The sequence below is a fragment of the Daphnia magna genome, linkage group LG5 (genome assembly GCF_020631705.1).
Source record: "Daphnia magna isolate NIES linkage group LG5, ASM2063170v1.1, whole genome shotgun sequence".
NCBI lineage: Eukaryota > Metazoa > Arthropoda > Branchiopoda > Diplostraca > Daphniidae > Daphnia > Daphnia magna.
Window position 1 is genome coordinate 9,244,455 of NC_059186.1, and position 20,192 is coordinate 9,264,646.

The 20,192-nt window shown below is 42.2% G+C and overlaps 1 protein-coding gene and 1 long non-coding RNA gene across 6 annotated transcripts; one reads left to right on the plus strand and one right to left on the minus strand.

Annotated features, from left to right (window-relative positions):
- Positions 1–3,750: 3,750 nt before the first annotated feature.
- On the plus strand, positions 3,751–4,768 carry LOC116923456. Of its 5 annotated transcripts, none has more exons than XR_006646949.1 (4): positions 3,751–3,974; positions 4,049–4,224; positions 4,291–4,379; positions 4,434–4,768. It is a non-coding gene; the product is annotated as an uncharacterized LOC116923456 (long non-coding RNA). The 5 variants fall into 5 exon arrangements; XR_006646948.1 differs by having other exon boundaries at positions 3,752–3,974; positions 4,291–4,366; XR_006646950.1 differs by having other exon boundaries at positions 3,751–3,971; positions 4,025–4,224; positions 4,291–4,768.
- LOC116923967 lies at positions 4,702–20,050 on the minus strand. The gene is made up of 13 exons (XM_045174095.1): positions 19,886–20,050; positions 19,726–19,787; positions 19,570–19,656; positions 18,345–19,238; positions 16,870–18,269; positions 15,808–16,798; positions 13,171–15,742; positions 12,063–13,105; positions 9,702–11,996; positions 9,203–9,639; positions 8,768–9,121; positions 5,621–8,701; positions 4,702–5,549 (listed from the first exon to the last, which is right to left on the minus strand). The coding sequence occupies exons 3-13, from the start codon at positions 19,574–19,576 to the stop codon at positions 4,983–4,985; spliced, it is 13,641 nt and encodes a 4,546-aa protein (XP_045030030.1). The 5' UTR covers positions 19,577–19,656; positions 19,726–19,787; positions 19,886–20,050; the 3' UTR covers positions 4,702–4,982.
- Between the last annotated feature and the right edge of the window lie 142 nt (positions 20,051–20,192).

Genomic DNA, 20,192 nt, shown 5'->3' on the forward strand with positions numbered 1-20,192 from the left:
AGTTTGGTTTCAAAGTGGGTGGCGCTTTGACCACTGTTTTATATTTTCAAGACATCTAGGGAAGAAATAACTAACTTCGTAGAATTTTTATGGGTATGTCAGCTGTCCCGTCAGCTGTTCCATTTCGCGTGGCTTCGGACTGAGGATGGATGCTTAATCGAACGTCTCCCTTCTTGAAATTTCACCACAGTTTCCGTGTGTTTTGAGCTGTGTCTTGTGAATCAATGCAGAGTTGTTCAAGGTATTTTGGCAATAATTCATGTCGAACATCGTACCACATATATTTTAAATTTTTTGAGGAGGAGCATGGCTGTGCTTTGCTAGCACGTTTTTCATCTCCTTTAGTCGAATACACCCATTTTGTACCAAAGGTGATACGTAAAAAATGTAGTTCTCTATAATCTATTTCTCTATCTATATCTCTTAGATTCTTGGAGGTGTCATCAGGTGATGTTAAACTATTACCAATAAATTCTAAGTTTTTCTAATTGTGCTTTCAGGTCTTTGAGAAGTACCTGATGTACTGTGGTGGCCACTGAATCATTCAGTGACTTGGTTCAATCCAGGACTTGGTATTTTTGAAAGTCGTTTACAGTTTTATTTTGCAGAGATCCTGGAGGTACCTGAATGTGTTGCATTGGCGTTGAAGTCACTCGATGACAGAAGGGAATGCCATCAATGTTATGTTGTCAGTGAAATAAAACCTATCCAGTATCATTCTTGTGTTTGTTGAATTATTACCTCATTAAACAGAAACAAAGGAGTTCAAAAAGGTAATGGTTAATTCCTTTTGTGATGCCACCATGTGAAGTTTTTTTTTTTGTGTAAGTCATTCTCTTCCCCCCTTTCTTTTTTGCTAAGTGATTGCATTCGACATTCAATTGTAACAAAGGAAAAAAAATTATTCACTGATGTTTCACCGACTGTGAAATATATTGAAATAACTACTCTTGAGATGGCTGAAGTGAAATAGGTTGGGAAAAAAAATAATCCAAGTTTATCTTTGATTTGGATCAAGTCGACTAAGGTGAAATGAAATAAACACGAAAAACAAATTAAAATTGAAATTGTTTTTATTGTCCCACCTCCTCCCAACAATTCCACCACTATTTTACATAACAGAATAAATATACATACAAATATATACACAAATATACATACACTTAACTAAGTTAACCCGTTGGCTGCCAGGCCACGCAACCTGTAGGTTGCTTAAACTACATTAACTACGCATCGCGTCATAAGGATCGCGAACAAGGTGGGACTTGTCCGAAGACAAGTCCGGGCTGACAAGGTGACGGAATCCGTTACAGGGAATGCACACCCTCAGGAATCCGCCACCGTATCGACAAAGAGAAGTCCCTACTGGTGCATTGCCTAAGGCGCCTTGCGGCGAAGGCCATTGCGGCCGGTCCCTACAAGCTACAAAAAAAATGGGACGCAAACGGGGTGGCAGCCAACGGGTTAACTTAAACATTACAATGCCGAATAAACAATACCAGGGCGACGATCCACGTTGAACTCCCTGCGTGAAGGCGAAGGCGAAGCCGGTGACGAGGTGATGGCGTAGACAAAGACGGCCAAGACGACGATGAAATAAAGGCGAAGACGGCGAAGACGACAACGAGACGGAGCTGGAAACGAAGACGTCGACGAAGACAGTGATGAGGCGAAGACGTTGATGAAGACAGCCATGAGGCTAAGGCGTAGACAACAACGACAGGAAGATGAAGAAAATGTAAATCTAAATAGATTAAATGACACAAAAAAAGAATTAAGCGATTTTGGGCGGAAAATGGCATTTGTCTGATAAAACGATGAAAAAGACATCTTAACTTACGCGTGTGGTCCACTGGGGGCAAAACTACTGAAATTGTCGAAACGGCAGTGTTGTACCGAAGGAAAATTAATATTTGCAGTCCTATCACAGAATTTTATGTTACAACACAACAATGCTCCATATTGTGGAAACTTAAAATACCAAAAAATGGAAATGGTGTTAAAGCCTATCCATGTTAGTTGGCTAAGTAATGGTGAGAAGAACAGCAGGATTAACAATGACAATTCTCTGTTTATACAACAAAGATTTACATGTAAAAATGAGAAATCCAGATAATCCAATAAATTAAAATACCAGGGTAAGGTAATGAAGATGAACCTTATTCCATGTTGCCATTCGGCAGACTAAGAAGCGAGTAAGACAAGCCTGCGTAGAGAAAATTTTTAAAGATAAATTTAGTGGAAGATAAGTAATGTTCTGAAATACCACAATGAATAGCTGAAGTGTATGGATGATGGTTGGATAATCAGAGAAGCTTGGAAATCTGGATACCTGTGATGCTGAAGGCTTAGCAACACAAAGTAGATTAGGACTCTGCGGTTGACTGACAAGAGAACACATCACTAAGCTTAAACAAAAGGCTTGAGGTCCATTAACAGTACTTGAACTGGATGATGATCTTCATGTAAGGAATAGTGGCCTTCTTAAAGTGTCAAGATTCCTTGTGGTACATTGATAGCAGGAATGCAGGCTGCTGGTTCAGCAGCTGACAGAGCGAAACACCACCACATACAAAAAAGCAATCTATTTCAAAGGTTTCCTTTTCAATACATACCCAACGATAGCAATACTGAATAAATAACAACATACCATAAATTTTTTGACGAAAAATCCTTTAAAACACAAAACAGAGTAACGTAACAAACACAAATTTAACTTGTCACTCGTAATCTTCATCATAGACGCACATCAACGCCATCTAGAGTTTCCGCCTAGAACCCAAAATTACTTACCCGGGTCGCCCCATTATGGTCTCTATATTTTACTTTGAATGTTGAGAAAGTACAATACTTGATTTAAGTGGTTGAATTGTGCTAATCTATGATAGCTGAATTCCAATTTGAGGCATAACATCCTAGAATATCAACTACTAGCAGCACGAAACGCTAAACATTTGTAGGTAAAACGGTCGTAGCTCGTAGGATCAGCCTGTAGTGTTGAAAGCAAGAAAACACGGAATAATAGCTACCACACACTAACGCATGCGAGAAAAGTATTTGAAATTGTTAGAACAATACAGCTCATTTTTTACTTTTTGCAGATTGTCGCGAAATTTTTCCGGAAGTAACCGAAAGTAGACAATATCTCCGGAAATAATTATCCTATAACAAAACGAGTAGGATTTTCGTGATCCTTATCAAATTTGGGGTTGGACTGACGTGTTTTCAGCCAAAAGTCGGATTTGATCAAAATCGCGATTTTCCACGAACATGGTTCAGGAAAATTTGCGATTTTTGACGATTTTCGGGTATTTTGAGCTGATACATGGAGTCAACCCCAAATTTGACGAGGATCACGAAAATGCGAATCTTTTTTCTGACAGACCAACAAATAAGGACTTATTAGGCATTTTAAATCCGGAAGTAAAACCGGAAATTGAAATTTTGGAAATCCAAAAAATGAGCTTTATTCTCCTTTAAATTGTTAACGAGAATTGCCTAGTTGCAAAGATAGACCGATATAAATAAATGTCAACGGGATTCTAAACAGTTCTGAAAGTACAGGCTACAGTTTGGTTTACGACCTACGTACGCTAAGATTGCGCATTAAAGAAAAACCTGAAATCTAACAATAAGAACACCTTAATTGTTATAAATAAATAACTTTTCCATTGAACTTGGGAAATACTTAATAATAAATGAAAATCTGCAGCCAAAATGTTACAGAACTTATAAAAACATGGGGTCCTCTAGCATCTGGCGAGAGTGCTGTGGAACTTCGAAAGTTCGGGGCTTCGGGCATAACAGCTGGTCTGTCTGCTACTGAATTGTTGGGTTTACGTTAATGGAATGTTAAAATGAAAAGAGTTTTATATTTAATAAAGAAAATAGAAGAGAAAATAAACATTTCTGCTGCGAGTCCGCATATCTTGCTGATCTTCAAAACTGACATTCGGCTTGGAAGCTTCCATGTAGTAAATATTAATTTATTATGAAACGAAGTTTTCAGCGTTCTTAACTAAAGATTTTTCGTGCAAAACGCTTTCAGAATTCCAACATATAGGTGAACATATAGGTGAAGTGATGTAATATGGCGTCACATGTCAGAAGCAAGTTGACTTTAAGAATTACCATCTGTATGGTGTGGATTTTATTACGACCAAGTGCAACATGCTAGGGCTACGCAAGACTGTCTGGTTTGCACAGGCAGTACACTGCAGACTAGTATGAAATCCTGTGCATCACAGTTTTTAATTCTGTATCTCAACTAACAATTTGTTTTACTACTAGGAAAACTGAACCATTAACTGCAAATGAGTCTGTGCATCTTAAGAAGAAAAAGTTATCTTTCTATTTTCTGTGCATCGTAAGAAGAAAAAGTTATCTTTCTATTTTTTGTGCATCGTAAGAAGAAAAAGTAATCTTTCTATTAGGTTTACTTACAAATGCTGAATTACATAAGCTGACCAGCTGGAAATGTTTTATCTGCTCAACCTATGGTAAAAACTGAATCCTCACAGTCACACCACCTACTCCATACACTTGACTGTGTGACACCAATACTTTAAACCAGTTGAATTCAATAGTAGTTGAATGAACAAAACGACTTATCAATACTTGAACGGAATAAAAAAAAAAACGGCAATTGCACTAAACCCATATTGACACGTTCAGGTTTGTGAACTTCACTACCTCTCGCCATTCCAGCTTTTACTATGTATTGATAGATGCCGAACACTGTTTACAGAATAAAGAGCCAAACCCAGAATGAAAAAGTAATTATTATTATTATTATTAATTTTTTGTAACCCTCTATCAGGAAAATGAATTACAAATAAACTAGACCAGGAACGACTTTCACCAAACCTTTGATCACATGTTTCAGGAAGAAATCAATAATTATTAATCTTAATTGGCGTAATATCGGATAAAAAAACAAACTGGATTAAAAAAGAAAGACAAGAAAACAATTGACTTAAGGCTTATTTTTTGGCAACGGATTCGACAATCAGGAGTAGGTGGCCGAGATGCTCCATTTTCAATTCGGCGGGAATTCCATCCCATTCCGAACCTTCGATCTGTCTGATGGCATACAACAAAGACTTGTCGGGGGTAAGCTCGACCGGGACCGTCTGATTACCTGATATAATGTTAACTATCTGTAACAAACTTTCCAGTATTCCGTCGGGTTGGGCATCGGCTCGTAATTTTTGCCTCGTCAGTTGAGCAAGGCGTTCAGGTATCATCGTCGTCCAACCTTCTCGAACGCGGCCACCGAAAATGTCATCACCTTTCATTCGCGCCACAATGGCTTTCAGCAAACCAAAGGCGTGACGAACTTCCAATTTCAAATGTCTGTTGAGGGCGCCTACGGTGGCGTTCGATATGTGGCGTTCTGTCAAAACTTCTGCCTGCACCAATTCCTCCAATACTTCGGAGATGTAGTTCTTCCGCACCTTGCTAACGACTAGTGGTTCGGTATTTGACTGAAGATGCGTGATGACAGAAATGAGGACCGATCTAGCCTCGGCCAAACAGCGATTTTTTTCCTGCAATTTCATAGAAACATGACGAAACATGAAACACTTTCTTTTTAAATGTAGTTCCTGTGATTACGTACCAAATCAGCTAGGATGAGTTCCTGGAGTTGAGGAGGTATCGTAGATGGCTGCCAAGGGATAGAACGCCTCTCCAGACTCACAAGAAAATTTCCCGATTCCACATCGTCTTTGAACAAAAATTCTGGGATGACATCAAGAGACAACTCTTCCGCTATGGTACTACCAGCCGGTCCTAAAATGGCCGCCATTGCAAATGACTCAGCTAGCTTGAGAGTGGACCGGTCGATGACATGATCCCGAATAAAATTATCGACCTCTTCGGTTGAAACGTGGGCGTATAGTGATTCATCGAAGTCAGTTAAAGCTGCAGCGCTTGAACATGAGAGTCGGACGCGTCCTGAGCCTACTCGACAAAGCGGCTGAATGAAGTCCGTGAGGGCGATGGATGAAGCAGCTTCCACAGCGTGACTCAATAGTTGGCAACTGAACGTAGTCTCCGGCAGTTCACTGCCGGCCAAAATCAGAATAAGGGGTGCTGCTTGATCAAGTATTGTTTTGGGTCTAACGCTGACATCAACTTGTTGGCATTCAAAGTAATCCAAGAACGTTTTCTTCTCCGCGTTCTGTAGCTGACTGAATCGATCCCATAACTGTTTGAAACCCTCAAACAGATCCATCACATGTTCCCTGGTCGCTACAGGGCGCCCGCGATCTAATAGGACTACTTTCTGCAAAACGACATCCGTGATTTTTTCCAAACCCTGGGCGATGGTCATACGGTTTGCTTCCTCTAGAGTTATTTCTCCTGCCAAAACAGTGCGAACGAGAGCGACAAAACGTAAAGCTTCGCCAAGGTATTGCAACGCATTCAATTTGCGCATCCAATTTTCATCATCCAGTAACAAATTCAGGAAAGGCAGAGTTTTGCGCAGCTGACCGTTCCTGGCCAGTTCTAGTTGTAAGGTTTGTCGATCAGCAAAGACTCTTCTTGCATAGGCCCAATGCGATGTTTCGTTGTGCAGGAAGGATTGCCTAAATGCCTTCGATGCCACATCTGATTGCCCTGCGATCTGATCGAGCTCTTCCGCTAGGTTTACTTGTTGGGCCAGCAGTCTTGTTAGACCATTTTCGAAAGTCTCTCTTGCCTGTGTTCCGTTAGCAAAATCGGCCGCGTGTGTAAGAAATGAACGGTCCTGAGATGCGAGTAATTTGTGGAGTAACAAATGGCCAATGCGGAACTTGTCCGTCATTGTCAATTGTGGTCTAGATGCCACTAACAGCTGGCAGAGTAGGTCTAGATGGACGATTATATGATTCGACAGGAGCTGAATTAAGGATTGACGATTTTCAACACGCTGACGTTCGGCAAGTGGAAGCGTCAGCAGTAGATGAGCAATGGCGTGTTGTTCTGTTCGTGGATTTAAAGCAGCATTCATCAGTGCCAACGAATTCAGCAGGAGGGCAAATCGGGTGACGACCGGTGAACAGTTTCTCGCAGCAAAAGTTGGAGTACGGGTGGCAGCTCGAGTCACGTGAATCCCAGTCGGTGGCTGAAAGTCTCTAGCGGTTGCTCGTCGAACTCCAGCTCGTGGATGGTGAGCGGCTTGACTAAGGGCCACGCGACAATGGATGCAAATGGATTCTGGCGTGGGATGTCCACAGTTCCCGACACAATTCAATGTCCCACAGTTACAAACAAACCAACGCGTCGCCTCCAATGTAAAGCTGGGCAAATAAGGATGATTGTCAATGCCCGGAAGAAGATATTGCGACGTAGCAACCAGATTGGTAGCCATTTCTCTTAGCAAGCGGAAATGTTTGTTTTGGAAGATATCATACGCGTGATACGCGAGTCGAGCGATGAAAGGAGCCCAATCGGGTTGGATTTCGCGTAGTGCAGGATAATGCTCGAATGCCCCAGTGCCAAAACGATCTCCATCCAACAAGCGCTCTTGGAATACATTGGCTGTAGTGATACCTAGCGTACCTACCTGTAGATCGAAACCTAGCGAGAGCGGAGATAAAGTCTTGATGAAACTGTTAACAACCTTGTGGTGATTTAGTTCTTCAGCTATTCTTGGATTGCGGAACATTCGGCTCAGTCGTGTTTGGTCTCCTTCATCAGAGTAGAAACGCAAGATGAAGAACAGCAAAGAATCCGTGAGGGCTTGGTCATTCTGGTTTTTCCGCCAACCAGACCATTCTGCGATAACATCCTCTATTCCATTTTCAACTTCAGCTATTTGCTTTCGAATGTTAGCTAGTCGTTGAATGCGATCAACCGTCCAATCTCTTGTCATGGCAGCTTCAATCAAATCAAAACCTGGTTCGGCGTCCTCGTTGTTCCGGATATCTTGGTCGGCACACGCGAGTAAGGCACGTAACAAATTGTGGGCATTAACATTAAATTCGCCAGACGGCCGGTTGCATCGAATGGTTAAGAGAAGGTCATCCATAACTTTTTTGCCACAACGAGTTGACAAAACCGTGCGTACGATAACGGTCATGAAACGCCATGAGACTCGCAGACGGGAATCGGAACTTAAAAGATACTGCAGAAAATCTTGGATATCACGTGGATTGTTTTTTCGCTGTTGGATGAACAACTCAGCGACACGCTCAAAGAAAAACATGAATTTTTGGTGATCTTCGAAGAGGGAATTTATCTCTTTGTCGTTTGGTGATCTCAAATGAGTAACTGGATGGGTCTGGTCATCTTCCGTTTCTTCAATTGTGGTAAGCGGGCTTGCGCAACTTGAACAATGCCCGTCGATATCTTTTCCAGCTACGTTATCTTCTCGTAATACGATCGAATTGGTGGTAGGACACTCTCCTAGGATTTTTGAAAGCTCTTCGGGAGAACTACAGGACGACGTGCTCTTTAGCAAGGCGTACAAGTCAGCTTGTCGGACTAATCGTCTTGCTTGGCCATCACTAGCCAGCCTTGGTCGGATGACAGATGTAATGACTAAATCTGTCAGGCTATCAAATAGTCTGTGAGGTGCAGAAACCTGTAGTTCTGGAAGTCTGATGTCCGAATCTGGATCAAAGACCAAGATACGTTTCGTGATTCTCAAACCAAGCCAAAGCTGTGGCAAATCTTTCACGTGATCCAGTAGGTTTGTAAGCGTCGAACTTAGCTAAAATAAAAAAAAAATAAACATTTTAATTAGAGCAGTACAGATTAAAAGATTACTAATAAATACTTCAATCGAAGAAATTGATTGCAGGAATTTTTTATGGGACTTCATAACGTCGGCTGAAGCCAATGTTTCCAAGGATAGCCGAGCTGCTGTTTCGGTAAAAAATTTCCAATTGCGCATCCTGCCCGTAGTCTCGCTCCAGAAGTCAATCTTATCAGCCGTGGCAAAAGAGGCAATGCTAGCCAGCTCAAGAGCTGCAATTACATCTGCTTCACAATGCTCCCAATCAAGGAAAAACATGGCTGGTTCTTCAAACAGATGGTCAACAAGATAACTCATCTTCGACAGCGGCACTTTTCGCAAGCAACGGTGCAAATGTGGTGGAATTCGAAGCAAAAACCAATCAAGAAAGTATGCCTTGAATACAACAAAAATAAGAATAAAGAATGTTGTAGTTTTCTGGCGAAACAAAAGGCTTTCGTTTAGTTGCATACATACCTCTTTTATCTCTTGCGAATTTTCATCTTCGTTTTTGGCGATACGCTCTAAGAGCCATCGAAGCGGTCCATTGAGACGTGGTTCTGTGCGTTGGGCGTAATTCATGTTGAAAGATGCTAGCAATCGACCAAATGGTTGAGTGCAGGATCGAAATCCAACAGGAATTTGAGGGGGAGTGTCGGAAGAGTTGAGCGACATCAGACGGTCGGGATAATTCGCGATAACAAAGTCACACCATAACATGGAGGAGGGCAGATCAGTAATACGCCAAATATCACTGATAAGTAAAAAGTGTGCAAGAGGGTTGCTAATTTTGTGCTTGAAAACACCCCAGAGGCCCTCCGTTAGCGAAGAAGAAGAATCAAAACTTGGATCACTCACTGCATCGACTACATTCCAGGTTATCCCGCTGTCATTCAGTTGGGCCAGCAAACATTCTAATAAAAAAAAAAGCATATTAAATAAAACATTTTCTTAAAATGGGCAAAGTCCAATTTACCTTTCATCAATTTTATCAAGGTTTTGTTGTTTGGCAGTCCTAATGCTATTCGGACCCCGCTGTAAAATTGTCCCAAGCTGGCCCGTAATGTGGCTAGACTTGTCTGCAAAACTGGGCCGAGCATTTCGAGTAATAACGACTTGAAGGATTCAGTTGACATTTCCACAATAAAACTCGACAAAGTTTGGTCGGAAGGCGATTTGACGAATTCGCCTAGCGAGATCCGATGGTGGTCTAATTGGCCGCCAGGGACGACTTCATCTACGAAACAATAATCCCAACAATCACCAAAGGAAAACACCCAGTGCATGCTCACAGGCCGAGGATCGACGTGCACAACGAAAATGACACGGCATTTGTTCTTTTCAAACCGCTGCTCTATTTCGTATTTAGCAAGCTGGAATTGTTCTATCGGCCCAGTCACTGCGTCATACTGGACAACGAGGCAGAAGTCCGGATCAGACAAATCTTGATCGTTAATCGATTCCAGAAGCTTGACGAGTTCAAGTTCAGTAAGGATGTCAAAAAGCTGGATGGTGGAACGGCGGTAAGGGGAAGAAACAGCAAACGCGATTTCCAAATGACGGAGTGTGTTCGTCACAATAACTATTCGATCTGATTTGACATTGAGCAAAGCGTCATCTATGCTTTCCAAAACAAAGTTTTGGCGGTAACGCCGACACACGTCCAGCAATTCCGTGTCGATGCTAGAATCCCTTTCTAATTTGATCATAGACATTGGGTTGGTCGCTCTCATCCAGATCGTGGTGGCACTGTGTTGATCTTCATCTTGATCTTCTTCAAATTCCATTGGCATGCCTCTATCTTGTAAATAAAGAGCCAATGCGGCGAAAGACTCTTCATGATATCCGTAGATAAATTTTTGTCGTTTGATTGTCTCCGCAACAGCTAACCAGAGAGAATGTGACTCGATAGCTTTTAGACAAAACATCCCGACGTCATCTAGGAGGTGAGACGGCCTTAGTTCATGCTTTTCAAATCGAGACAAGATGGCTGGCGACATCAGCTCTCGATTGAGTGCAACGTCTGTGTCCTGGAGGGCGATGATTCGAAACGGGCCGTTCGGAAGTGCTATAGCTCGAATGGATGGACCAAGAGCTATCTGCGTCATTGTAACCTCTCCTTGGGCCCAATACTGTTGATTCAGCACCATGTAGAGAGATTCGAAAAGCTGGTCAGCGTGGCACAGAATTAGAACGCCACCTGAGCGAATAGCTTGTTCCACTTGACGTAATTTTCTTGTCACGGCTGTAACTTGCAAATCGCCTGGAAAGCAAGAACCAAACAGAACATTCCAGTTTGTTCCATCGTCCAATTTACTTTTAACATTGCGATTGAGTAATTGCAGACCAATCAGCGATCGGTTAAGAATCATTAAATGTCTGGCGATATGAATCGATAGCGGTTTTGAAGAATCTTGAATGTTTGCCACAATCAGATCGAGTGGTGATGTAACTGGAATGACAGCCGGATTCATTTCGAGGTTATTGGCCATGCTGCTTCTTACCAATTTCCTAGCTTTTTCATGGCCGCCAAAGTTACGAACAGCTGACTGAATCAATATGTATCGAGAAACGCGAATGTCACGCAAATCTCCCATCCGCGTGAACGAGTCGAAAACGGAGCAGACGAAATTCTTGACACAGAAAAAGAAATCTCTCATGGAGAAAAAATGACCTCCACCAATATCTTCTTTTTTGTCAAGTTCTTGATATGTACTGACAACACTTTCTAGGCTTTCAGTTAGCATGTTAAGGATGCGCTTTCTTTCCGATTCTTTCGCGAATTTACTGATCAAAGAGTCGGCTAGTTGTTCCGCTGATCTCAACAGATCTTTCTTGTCCGCTTGCGTGCGCAAAATCAAGATTCCTCGGTTCACCTGGGCAGCATCCACTACCCAATTGCTGAGGGCAACCACCGAGTATGGTGACTGTTGTTTGTCGCCGGATGTCAAAACAGATTGTCGTTCTAATTCAGCATGCAGCACTTTAATCGGTTTTTCCGGCGACATATCAGCCAAACCGAGTTCATCCAGCACGACCATGGCTAACATGGTCTTTGGATCTACACTGAGCCGCTGTGCCGATTCAAACAGGGCTTTGAATCCAGAAGACGTCGACATCGGTGAGCACTGAAAATATAGCTCCGTAATGGCAGGCAAATCTCCTAATTCGTGTCGGAGTGTGTGATTGCCCGGCGAAAGTACTAGTTTCAGAATTTCGACCGACAACGACTTCGATGATCCAGGACGTCCGACGATAATCAGAAATATTCCTAGTTTTGTACAAGAAATTGGTATTTTAGGAGCACAAGAAATTAAACCAAAAAATTAGTTTTTACCGTTTAGGACGCAAACATACAACGCGAAAAGATTTTCGCAAAGTGCATCGTTCAACGCAATGGCCCCCGAGCCAATTGAGGCCCCATGAGCCTGCTCATAAAGCATTTTGGCAATGATTCTTGAAACTTCAGCCATATTCTTCGAAGCTGATTGTTCCTTTCCGAAGACATTTCCCAAAAACGTTTTTCGTTTACGGAATCGGAAGGCATAGACGAGGTAAATGGTCAAGTCGGCTGCTACCGCCACGTCTTTCTTTGAAATTTTTTGGCCAGCTGGTGCTTGACAAAACCAATGGAAAAGTTGGACAGCTCGAGTGACATCTCGAAGTGACACCGCTGACTCTGGGTCGACACTTAGCGCTCTTGCAATCCGATGACTCTTCTGAACAAGGGAAACAAACCATTTGACGTAGTTGGAAGCAAAGTTTGATCTAGGCAACCCATGTTGGCAAATTTCTTCAATATACGTGTTTTCGGCCTCGTCGCAAAGACGACCAAAGTCGTAGATGTGATCGTAGAACGCGACCGGTAATTCGTTGACTCGATACACCAAATCACGTGCGTCGGACCGGGTACCACTGCTTTCACTTGGAGTACTTTGGTCAAAGCGAAAAGCCAGCCCAACAGCGGCTTCCTTATCTGCCTCGTGCAAATGTCGGTAAGGATTAGCAGCAGCCATTAGATGTAAATTTTCTGGTAATAGTGTCCCATGGCAATGGCGGTCAAGCATAAGTTCTTTGAAGAACGCGATGACGGGTGGATCTGCGGTGTTCATTTCGTCGAAGAAGAGGAATACCTGGGCTTCAGGGTTTCTCGCGATGATTTTCATGGAAGAGTCGATCATAGCCTCCACGTCTTGAATAGATGTTCCGCTATTTACATTACACACTTCAAACGTGTGATTGAGTAAGGTCTGAATCAGGAAGCGGAATAGAGCGCTTTTACCAACGCCAGCTTCTCCGAAAGCTACGACTGGTAGACCACAGCGGATACGATAAAGGGCAAACATCATTTTCGTGATATTGTCACCGGTCAGCACATACCTAGAAAAAAGTTGAATTCAAACTGTGATCTTATATGGAAAAATGCAAAATAACAATCAACAAACCCCTGATCTTGTCCAACTAATTCTTTTAAACGAAGATTTGCTGCAGTGTTTTTGGAATGGCTGTCCAGCTGATATACTTTTACGGCACTTGTTGCAGTTCCATCCAAGAGCAAAAGCGATCGCATCGCATTCAGAATAACTTCAGCGCCCTCGCGGCTCTCCATTAAATTTCGGAATCCACGCAACTCTTGAAAATGGAGACACTGCTGTTGAAGAGTGGGAGCGCAAGCTAGCATGGAACATGCTTTTAAGGCGTTTGCATCGCGTCCCACTACGTTCATACCAGTGATAAATCCATCCTCATTCAGTCCCAGCAGGAACATGGCTCTTTGACGATTCGTCCAGTCCATCTCGGCGAGCTTCTTTCCTTGATTGACCATAGACCAGCACCGGTTGATGCTATCGTTAGCCACTTTGAGCAATAGATTGAAAACATTCAGTTTGAAGACCCGAGCTAAATCGTCACGCTCAAACAGATACACAGCTGAGCCATTAAACCACATGCTGGTTATCATGGCGCAAATGTGACGATAAAGGAAGGAGGCCATGGCATTTAAGGCACTAAAAGTGGGAGTATTTCGATTTTCTGCATGTTGAAAGGAATCCACTAGGAGATCGAAGGTAGAATCTTCCGGCAAAGGATCGATCATGAGGGTTTCGGGAAGAGAACAAATATCATCCCACATGCGTAACCCTTCCTGTCCTGCCTGCTTAAGTTGTAGGAATTTTCCGGTCGCCACAAGAGCGTTGGAGCGGTTGATCGTCACTGGTTGTCCAAGAACACGTGGCATTGCAGCTAAATCGTAGCTGAAAAAGGATTTGTTGCATTCACATACAATGTGTTTTCCTAGATAAGCTATGACTGGGAATTCATTCACTCCAAATGGGGAAGCAAATTCAATGGCTATACTGGTTTGGGGAGAGATCATCCAATATCCTAGCTTGGCCTTTTTGGGATCGAAGAGTGCTCCATGCACCAACAAAGAGAGCAGAATGTCATTAAACTCAAAAGAAACAGAATGAGCGACATCTAGATGAAGATAAGCAGCACTTTTTCTCGACTGACTTGAGAGGTTTTCAATTTTTTTCAAACTGGCCAAAAGTTCGTCAACGGAGCCAGTTCGCACACATATGCGATAATAATCGGGGCTACGCATTTGATCTGTAGCTTTTTGCATCGCTTGTTGGCTCTTCCCGCAACCAGATAATTTTGAAGTGAAGAAATGCAGGTTGGCCGCATTCGGTAGAAGACTAGCAAAACAATGGCGTAGTTGATCTGCTGTAAAATTAACTTCTAGTAGACGATCAGAAACGACGCCGAGCCGGGCACCAAGTGATTTTGTGGCATGGACACGATGGTGGTGCTGGGCCAACAGCAAAAGTTTTGCGCGGCGCTCCGGTAAGACACGATCGACACCTTCACGGACGGCACAGGCGCACGCTGCCGTAAGTCTCTCGACGTGAAGGATAATAAAAAAATCTTCTTCAGCCTTAGCAACAGACCAAAGCTTCATAAATCGCTCGACTTCTGGCTTGTCTGTGTTGGTCGTTACGAAAAGAATTCGACTGGGCTCTATTGGTTGATTTGTAAGCGAAATAAACGCCGCCAAAGAACTTCCTACGAGAAGATCTCGCGGGACGTTGAGAATGACGACTGCTTTGTCGATAAAGTGAGATTTCAACGTTCGACCATATGAAACGAGAAATGATGGAAGGGCAAGTTCAGGACTTTTCTGGTGAAAAATGGCTTCGATAAGTTGATGAAGATGTCGAAGAATTTTGAATAGCTGAGCAACAGAAAGCCAATCCTCTTCACCGCCAATACGGGGAGTTCGCTGAATAAGCTGGTTAACTAGTGTGTCTATTTTTGACGCCCCAGAAGGTAGCCGAATCTTTAAAATTGATTTGACGTCATCGCTTTCGTTTCTGCCGATCAAATCTGCTAGCTGAAGAAGGTAACCACGCGAAAAGAGTGATAGGAAAGGCATTTCTTCTATTTCTTTCCACTGATCGGTCCACTTCTCTAACTGATCTTGCATCCCTTTGATTTCCGTTTCCAAATCAGCTAGATCAATAAAAATTCTCTCCCGGAAGGTGAAGGTAATGCAGCCGGACGCATAAAGATGACGAAATACTTCAGATAGCTTCTCGATTAGCCCGACGTTCCGTCTAGTGCGACCTATCAATTCTCCGCTGTCGCCTCCATCATCCACCGCAGCCATATCAAGCAGCTGGAAGGCTTGTTTCAGTTCTTCCATTGAAAGCGAGCCGGTCGGTTCCAGGCGAATTTCGATTGAGTAGGATTCATTTTTGGGGTCAATAACAACTTGGCGAAGTTTGGCCAGTTTTTCTTTGGCGTCTTCAGAGGGCGAAATGATACTGGCGCGGACAGCGGCTTGAATTTCAGGAAGCATATTTGCCAACCATTTGCAATCGATTGGTTGGACACGGCCAGAAATGCGCTGGGCAAAGCGTTCTTCTGAGACCCGGACAACTTTTAATAAATCTTGGTACGTCTTAAACTCATTTTGGAGGAAAGGAGCGATCCGGGTTCGCAACGTCTGAAGTTGGCCTGTGAAACGAAAGGGTAGTATTGTTAGATACAAACACATGGAACACACTAGTTTTAAAAATTACCATAGGCCACGAGCAAAGTTCCTTGTAAAATCTTCCCCATGGCTTCCATATCTTTTTCGGTTTTTTCTCTCAACCATTCTATTAGTGGGGAACGATTCTCATCAGTCACAAGAGAACTGATAAACTGCATCGCATTGCGTGTTTCAGGTCGCTCTGGGTCGATATTAAGGTCTTCATTCACAACTCTAAGAATTCCTGTTTCTGCCATTTGAGCCAATGTTGTTGTATCCCAGTTCTTGAGCAAATTGGTTTTAACGAAATTGTGCAGCGCATCTATTGGGCCCCTTTCAAGGATAGTGAAGAATCGGAGTGCCGCTACGAATGGACCGATAAGGTGGCGCAACTCTTGAAGGTTTTTGAAATTTCGATATGCTGTTGCAACACCTTCAACACTGTGAATTTGCAGATGTCTTTTCGAAAGAACATTGGGGTCTGCTTGTAGTCGGACGATTTCGCCCATGAGGATGAACGATGTGCTTCCGTCTGCAACACTGCGGGCCAAGCGTACCCATTCAGTGGCGCATTGACTGACAAAGATTTGCAAATCCTTTCTGCATAATGGAAATGTCTGTGCAGACTTGACCATTAGATGCCATATTTTCTCCATAAACAAATCACTCTCTTTAATTTGGAATAGCCATACAGCAGATGGCGATTGTAAAGGTACTTCTAAGTTCATGGCATCTTGTAAAGTTAAAATACTCCTTCCCGAATCAATGTCTTTAAGATAGCTCTCCCACTCTTTAGTATCCAAGATATGATGGGTTTCTGGTTTACCGTCGTTTTCATCATTGTCATCTTCTTCAAGATCGTTCTCTTCTTCGCGTAGGCCTTCTTGTCTGTTGATCATGACCTCTGAACGAGAAAATCTGCTATAAAGGGAAGCATACAAATTGTGTCGCTCTCGCAATTCTTCTATCTCCTGGCGAAGTTCGGCTAGTGTCCGATCACTAAGCCCAAAACTTTTTAGGCAGTCAAGCACTTGCGGGTCCTAAAAATGACGAATGAATCGTTAAAATTTAAGTAACCTTGGTAGCAGCAAATAAATGAAAATTAAGTTACTTGAAGGCTAGCCAATTCAATGAGTGGGACACGTCGGTTCCGGACTCTATTGAGAATTTCCTCTAGCAGGTCAAAATGATTCTCCAACTGTTCCACTATGGCTTTGGTTGCTCCTTTGCGGTAGGGTTTCAAAGTCTTTTCCACCGACGTACCGGATTTTTTCACAGTGGCATGTAGATTATTGAAGAACTTTCGGGGCAATCTGCTCATCGCTTTCTGAAGGTCCATAACTTTTGCACGTTCAAGAAAAGGAATGTCCTTTTTTTCAGCTAATCCTAGCATTATCAGCTTCGTTGTAGGAATGTCCTGAAAGGAGCCTGATTTCACGTGATCCACCGTCATTTTCAGCAGTTTGGCACTGATTTTCTCCTTGGCTTGAGGGAAATTCTTGAAGCAATTGTCATCCAGCTGGCCAAAGTACCGATAATCATCGCGGCTGAAATTTGAATATGTTTTCAGTTTCTGAGAAACGACGTTTTCAACAATAGGAGTCGCAATCGGAAGCATATAATCAGGAATGCAACATGCTACTTTTGCGGCATCCGAAAGTTTTCTGTTGAATACAGTTCTGATAGCTTCTTCAAATAATAAGCGTTCCTGGGACAGTGACCGATTCAAGTGGGAAGATTCATAGGCGACGCTATTAGAAGACGCGGCCTGCGCAAGGTTGGCTGATGTTAGCAAATCCGTGATGTTAGAATTATTGTTTTTGGTCTCAGGGCTGCCACGGCTTGGAACCGAAATATTTTGATAAGCCATTTTCATAAATTCTGAGCGCAGGATTTTCATGACATCTTCGACGCTCGTCTTTAGGGCAAAAAGACGTTGTAGTAAAAGTGATTCGAGAATCTTCTGATAGTTGGCATTTTTTTCAAAGACTGGAAGCAGGTTGAAATATATTTCATCTATCTCAGTCCAACGGACTAGATGATCTACCACTCTATTCCTGCTGTCTGGATTTTCTAGTAGTACTTCGGGAATCTCTTGTAATGTCTTTAATATGGATTCTGAAACCTCCTGGGGTTGGAATTTTCTAACTGCTTCCGAATGGCGAGTTATGCGAAACAGAATCCACCAGAAATCCCTTCCGGCATAGAAAGCGATGCGCTCGAGAATAGTTTGTAAATCTTGACGCTTGCGTTTCACACTACCAAAATTATGCAAATAGAGTGAGAATTCTTTGCTATTCAGTTCCAAAATCTGTTTCATTTTTGTCGAATAGACTTCCATCTTGCATGCCCCCACTATTAGTAGGAATAACTGATCAAAGGCTACTTGGAGTTCGGGATTCTCAAACCATTTGTTAAGAAACTGATGAAAACCTTCGGAAGACTGAGTGCCTATTGCTTGCCGTACCTTTACGAGACATTCACTTATAAACTCCATGGCACTATCCCAATCTGGAAAAGAAATGTTAATTAGCCAAAGAATGATCATTATACGTGTATAGACAGCGTGTGGATGTAACACAATACCTGGTAATATATTTTCCAGTGTGTGGTCAAACACGGTTCTGAAGAAATTGTAAGCTATTTTTTCTTTTGTTTCTGATTTGTGAAGAAGCGCTCTTAGGCCTTCCCAAAATTTTGCAACCATTGATTTTGGTTTTGGCTTGAAAACAAAGAAATTCCAAGAACCGGGCAATAGTTCTTCTGTCCGATTGTCCCAGGTTCCCTCTCCTTCATATTCTATCTTTTTGTCGGCGTCATTGACGTGAACGAATTTGAAATTCGGCTTATCTCCTGATGGGACGGGAACAATTCCTTTAAAGATATAAAGGTCTGTGCCAATTTGGACAAACCGTTCGAATTTTCCTTTAGGTTGTTTCCATTTTCCTAAATGCTGATCTTCTCCAACTATCGCTAAATCATGATTTTTTACTAGAGGCGCTGCTATAAATACGGTGGCTGTCCACTGATCAGTCATGGAGTGCGCTTCAGTATTCGATTTTGTCTTCGGTTGCACAAGATTAGATTTCGCTGGCATTGCCTCTCCTATTTCGGTTCTTTTTTCCATTACTTTATCAGGAGTCGTGATAAATTCTTTCTTTGTTTCATCACATAAAAGTTGTAGAAGTTCCTGAGTTAAATCGAGCCCGTCGCCTTGACAGACGAGTTCGCTAGATGAACCAATAAAGGCGTTCCGATCGCTGGTGTCAGACTCAAGTGCAATTGCCGATTCCTCTCGGCCATTATCTCCTGTTTTCAATTGCGTATCGTCCTTTCTAGCGTTTGGAGGTTCCGAAATATCAGGTGTCACTCGGGATGGAGTTTGAACCTTTTCGACCACTTGTTGGTCACTCTTGTTGCCACCAGATGACGATTCATTATGATTTGTCAATCCGGTTTTCTGTTTTCTGCGACCCATTTCTGAAATAAATATGTTTTCATAGATAAATGACAGTAGGACTAGTTGGTTGATTCATAACTATGCATACACATCTCTTAATCATGCAACCTAGACTGACAACTACCATAAAGTCACAGACATTTTTTTTTTGCTATCAATATTATTTGGCAATTCAACGGTCTCCTATTCTCACTATTAATTCTAGAGAACTCTTACATTTAAAAAAGGAAATTTTTACAATATACTTGACCTTCCAAAACATTTACTTGGAATTTTTATTATACAGCAAAAGTGACAAACAATGTACTAACACATACCTTACAATTACTAGATTATATGAGAATAACTTACCGTCCATTTGCAATCATGGACTTGGTGTGGAATCACAGAATTTCTTTATTTCTGTATAAGTTGAACTTGCTTGATATATAGTTTAAACTGAAAAACAAAACCCAAAATTAACAACAGGCTATCAAGCCATGAAAAAATTAACTGAAAATTTTATACCTCAGTTATCATCGAGGAAAACTTGCAAAACGTGTGATCAAGGCACAGGTAAACTCATATCTCTGTTCATGAAAATTCGTTTCAGATAAAAGATAATGCTAGTGTCATGGTTACATTTTACGGTGACGTTCAATTTAGAATTTCGTAAGACGTGACTTACAGGATACCTCCTTTTATATTTATCTTGGGTAGTCAATGTCTTGTTTTTGACCAGTTATTCACCGTTATCAATCCGTTGTCTGTACCGCTATAATAAATGGTGATATTCGTAAGTACGACGTCTAGGTCTCAGTCGCGCCAGGAGCAGTGCTTCCACTCAGAAAATTTACTTGCACCCTGCGACGTTGCCAGAAATAGCCTATTATAGCCAAATCTGCCAACTTCAATTTGTTATTATTTATGTTTATTGTTTATTTTTCTTCTGTTTCTGTCGACCGTCTAAATTCCATTTTGCAAGAATCCCTGTC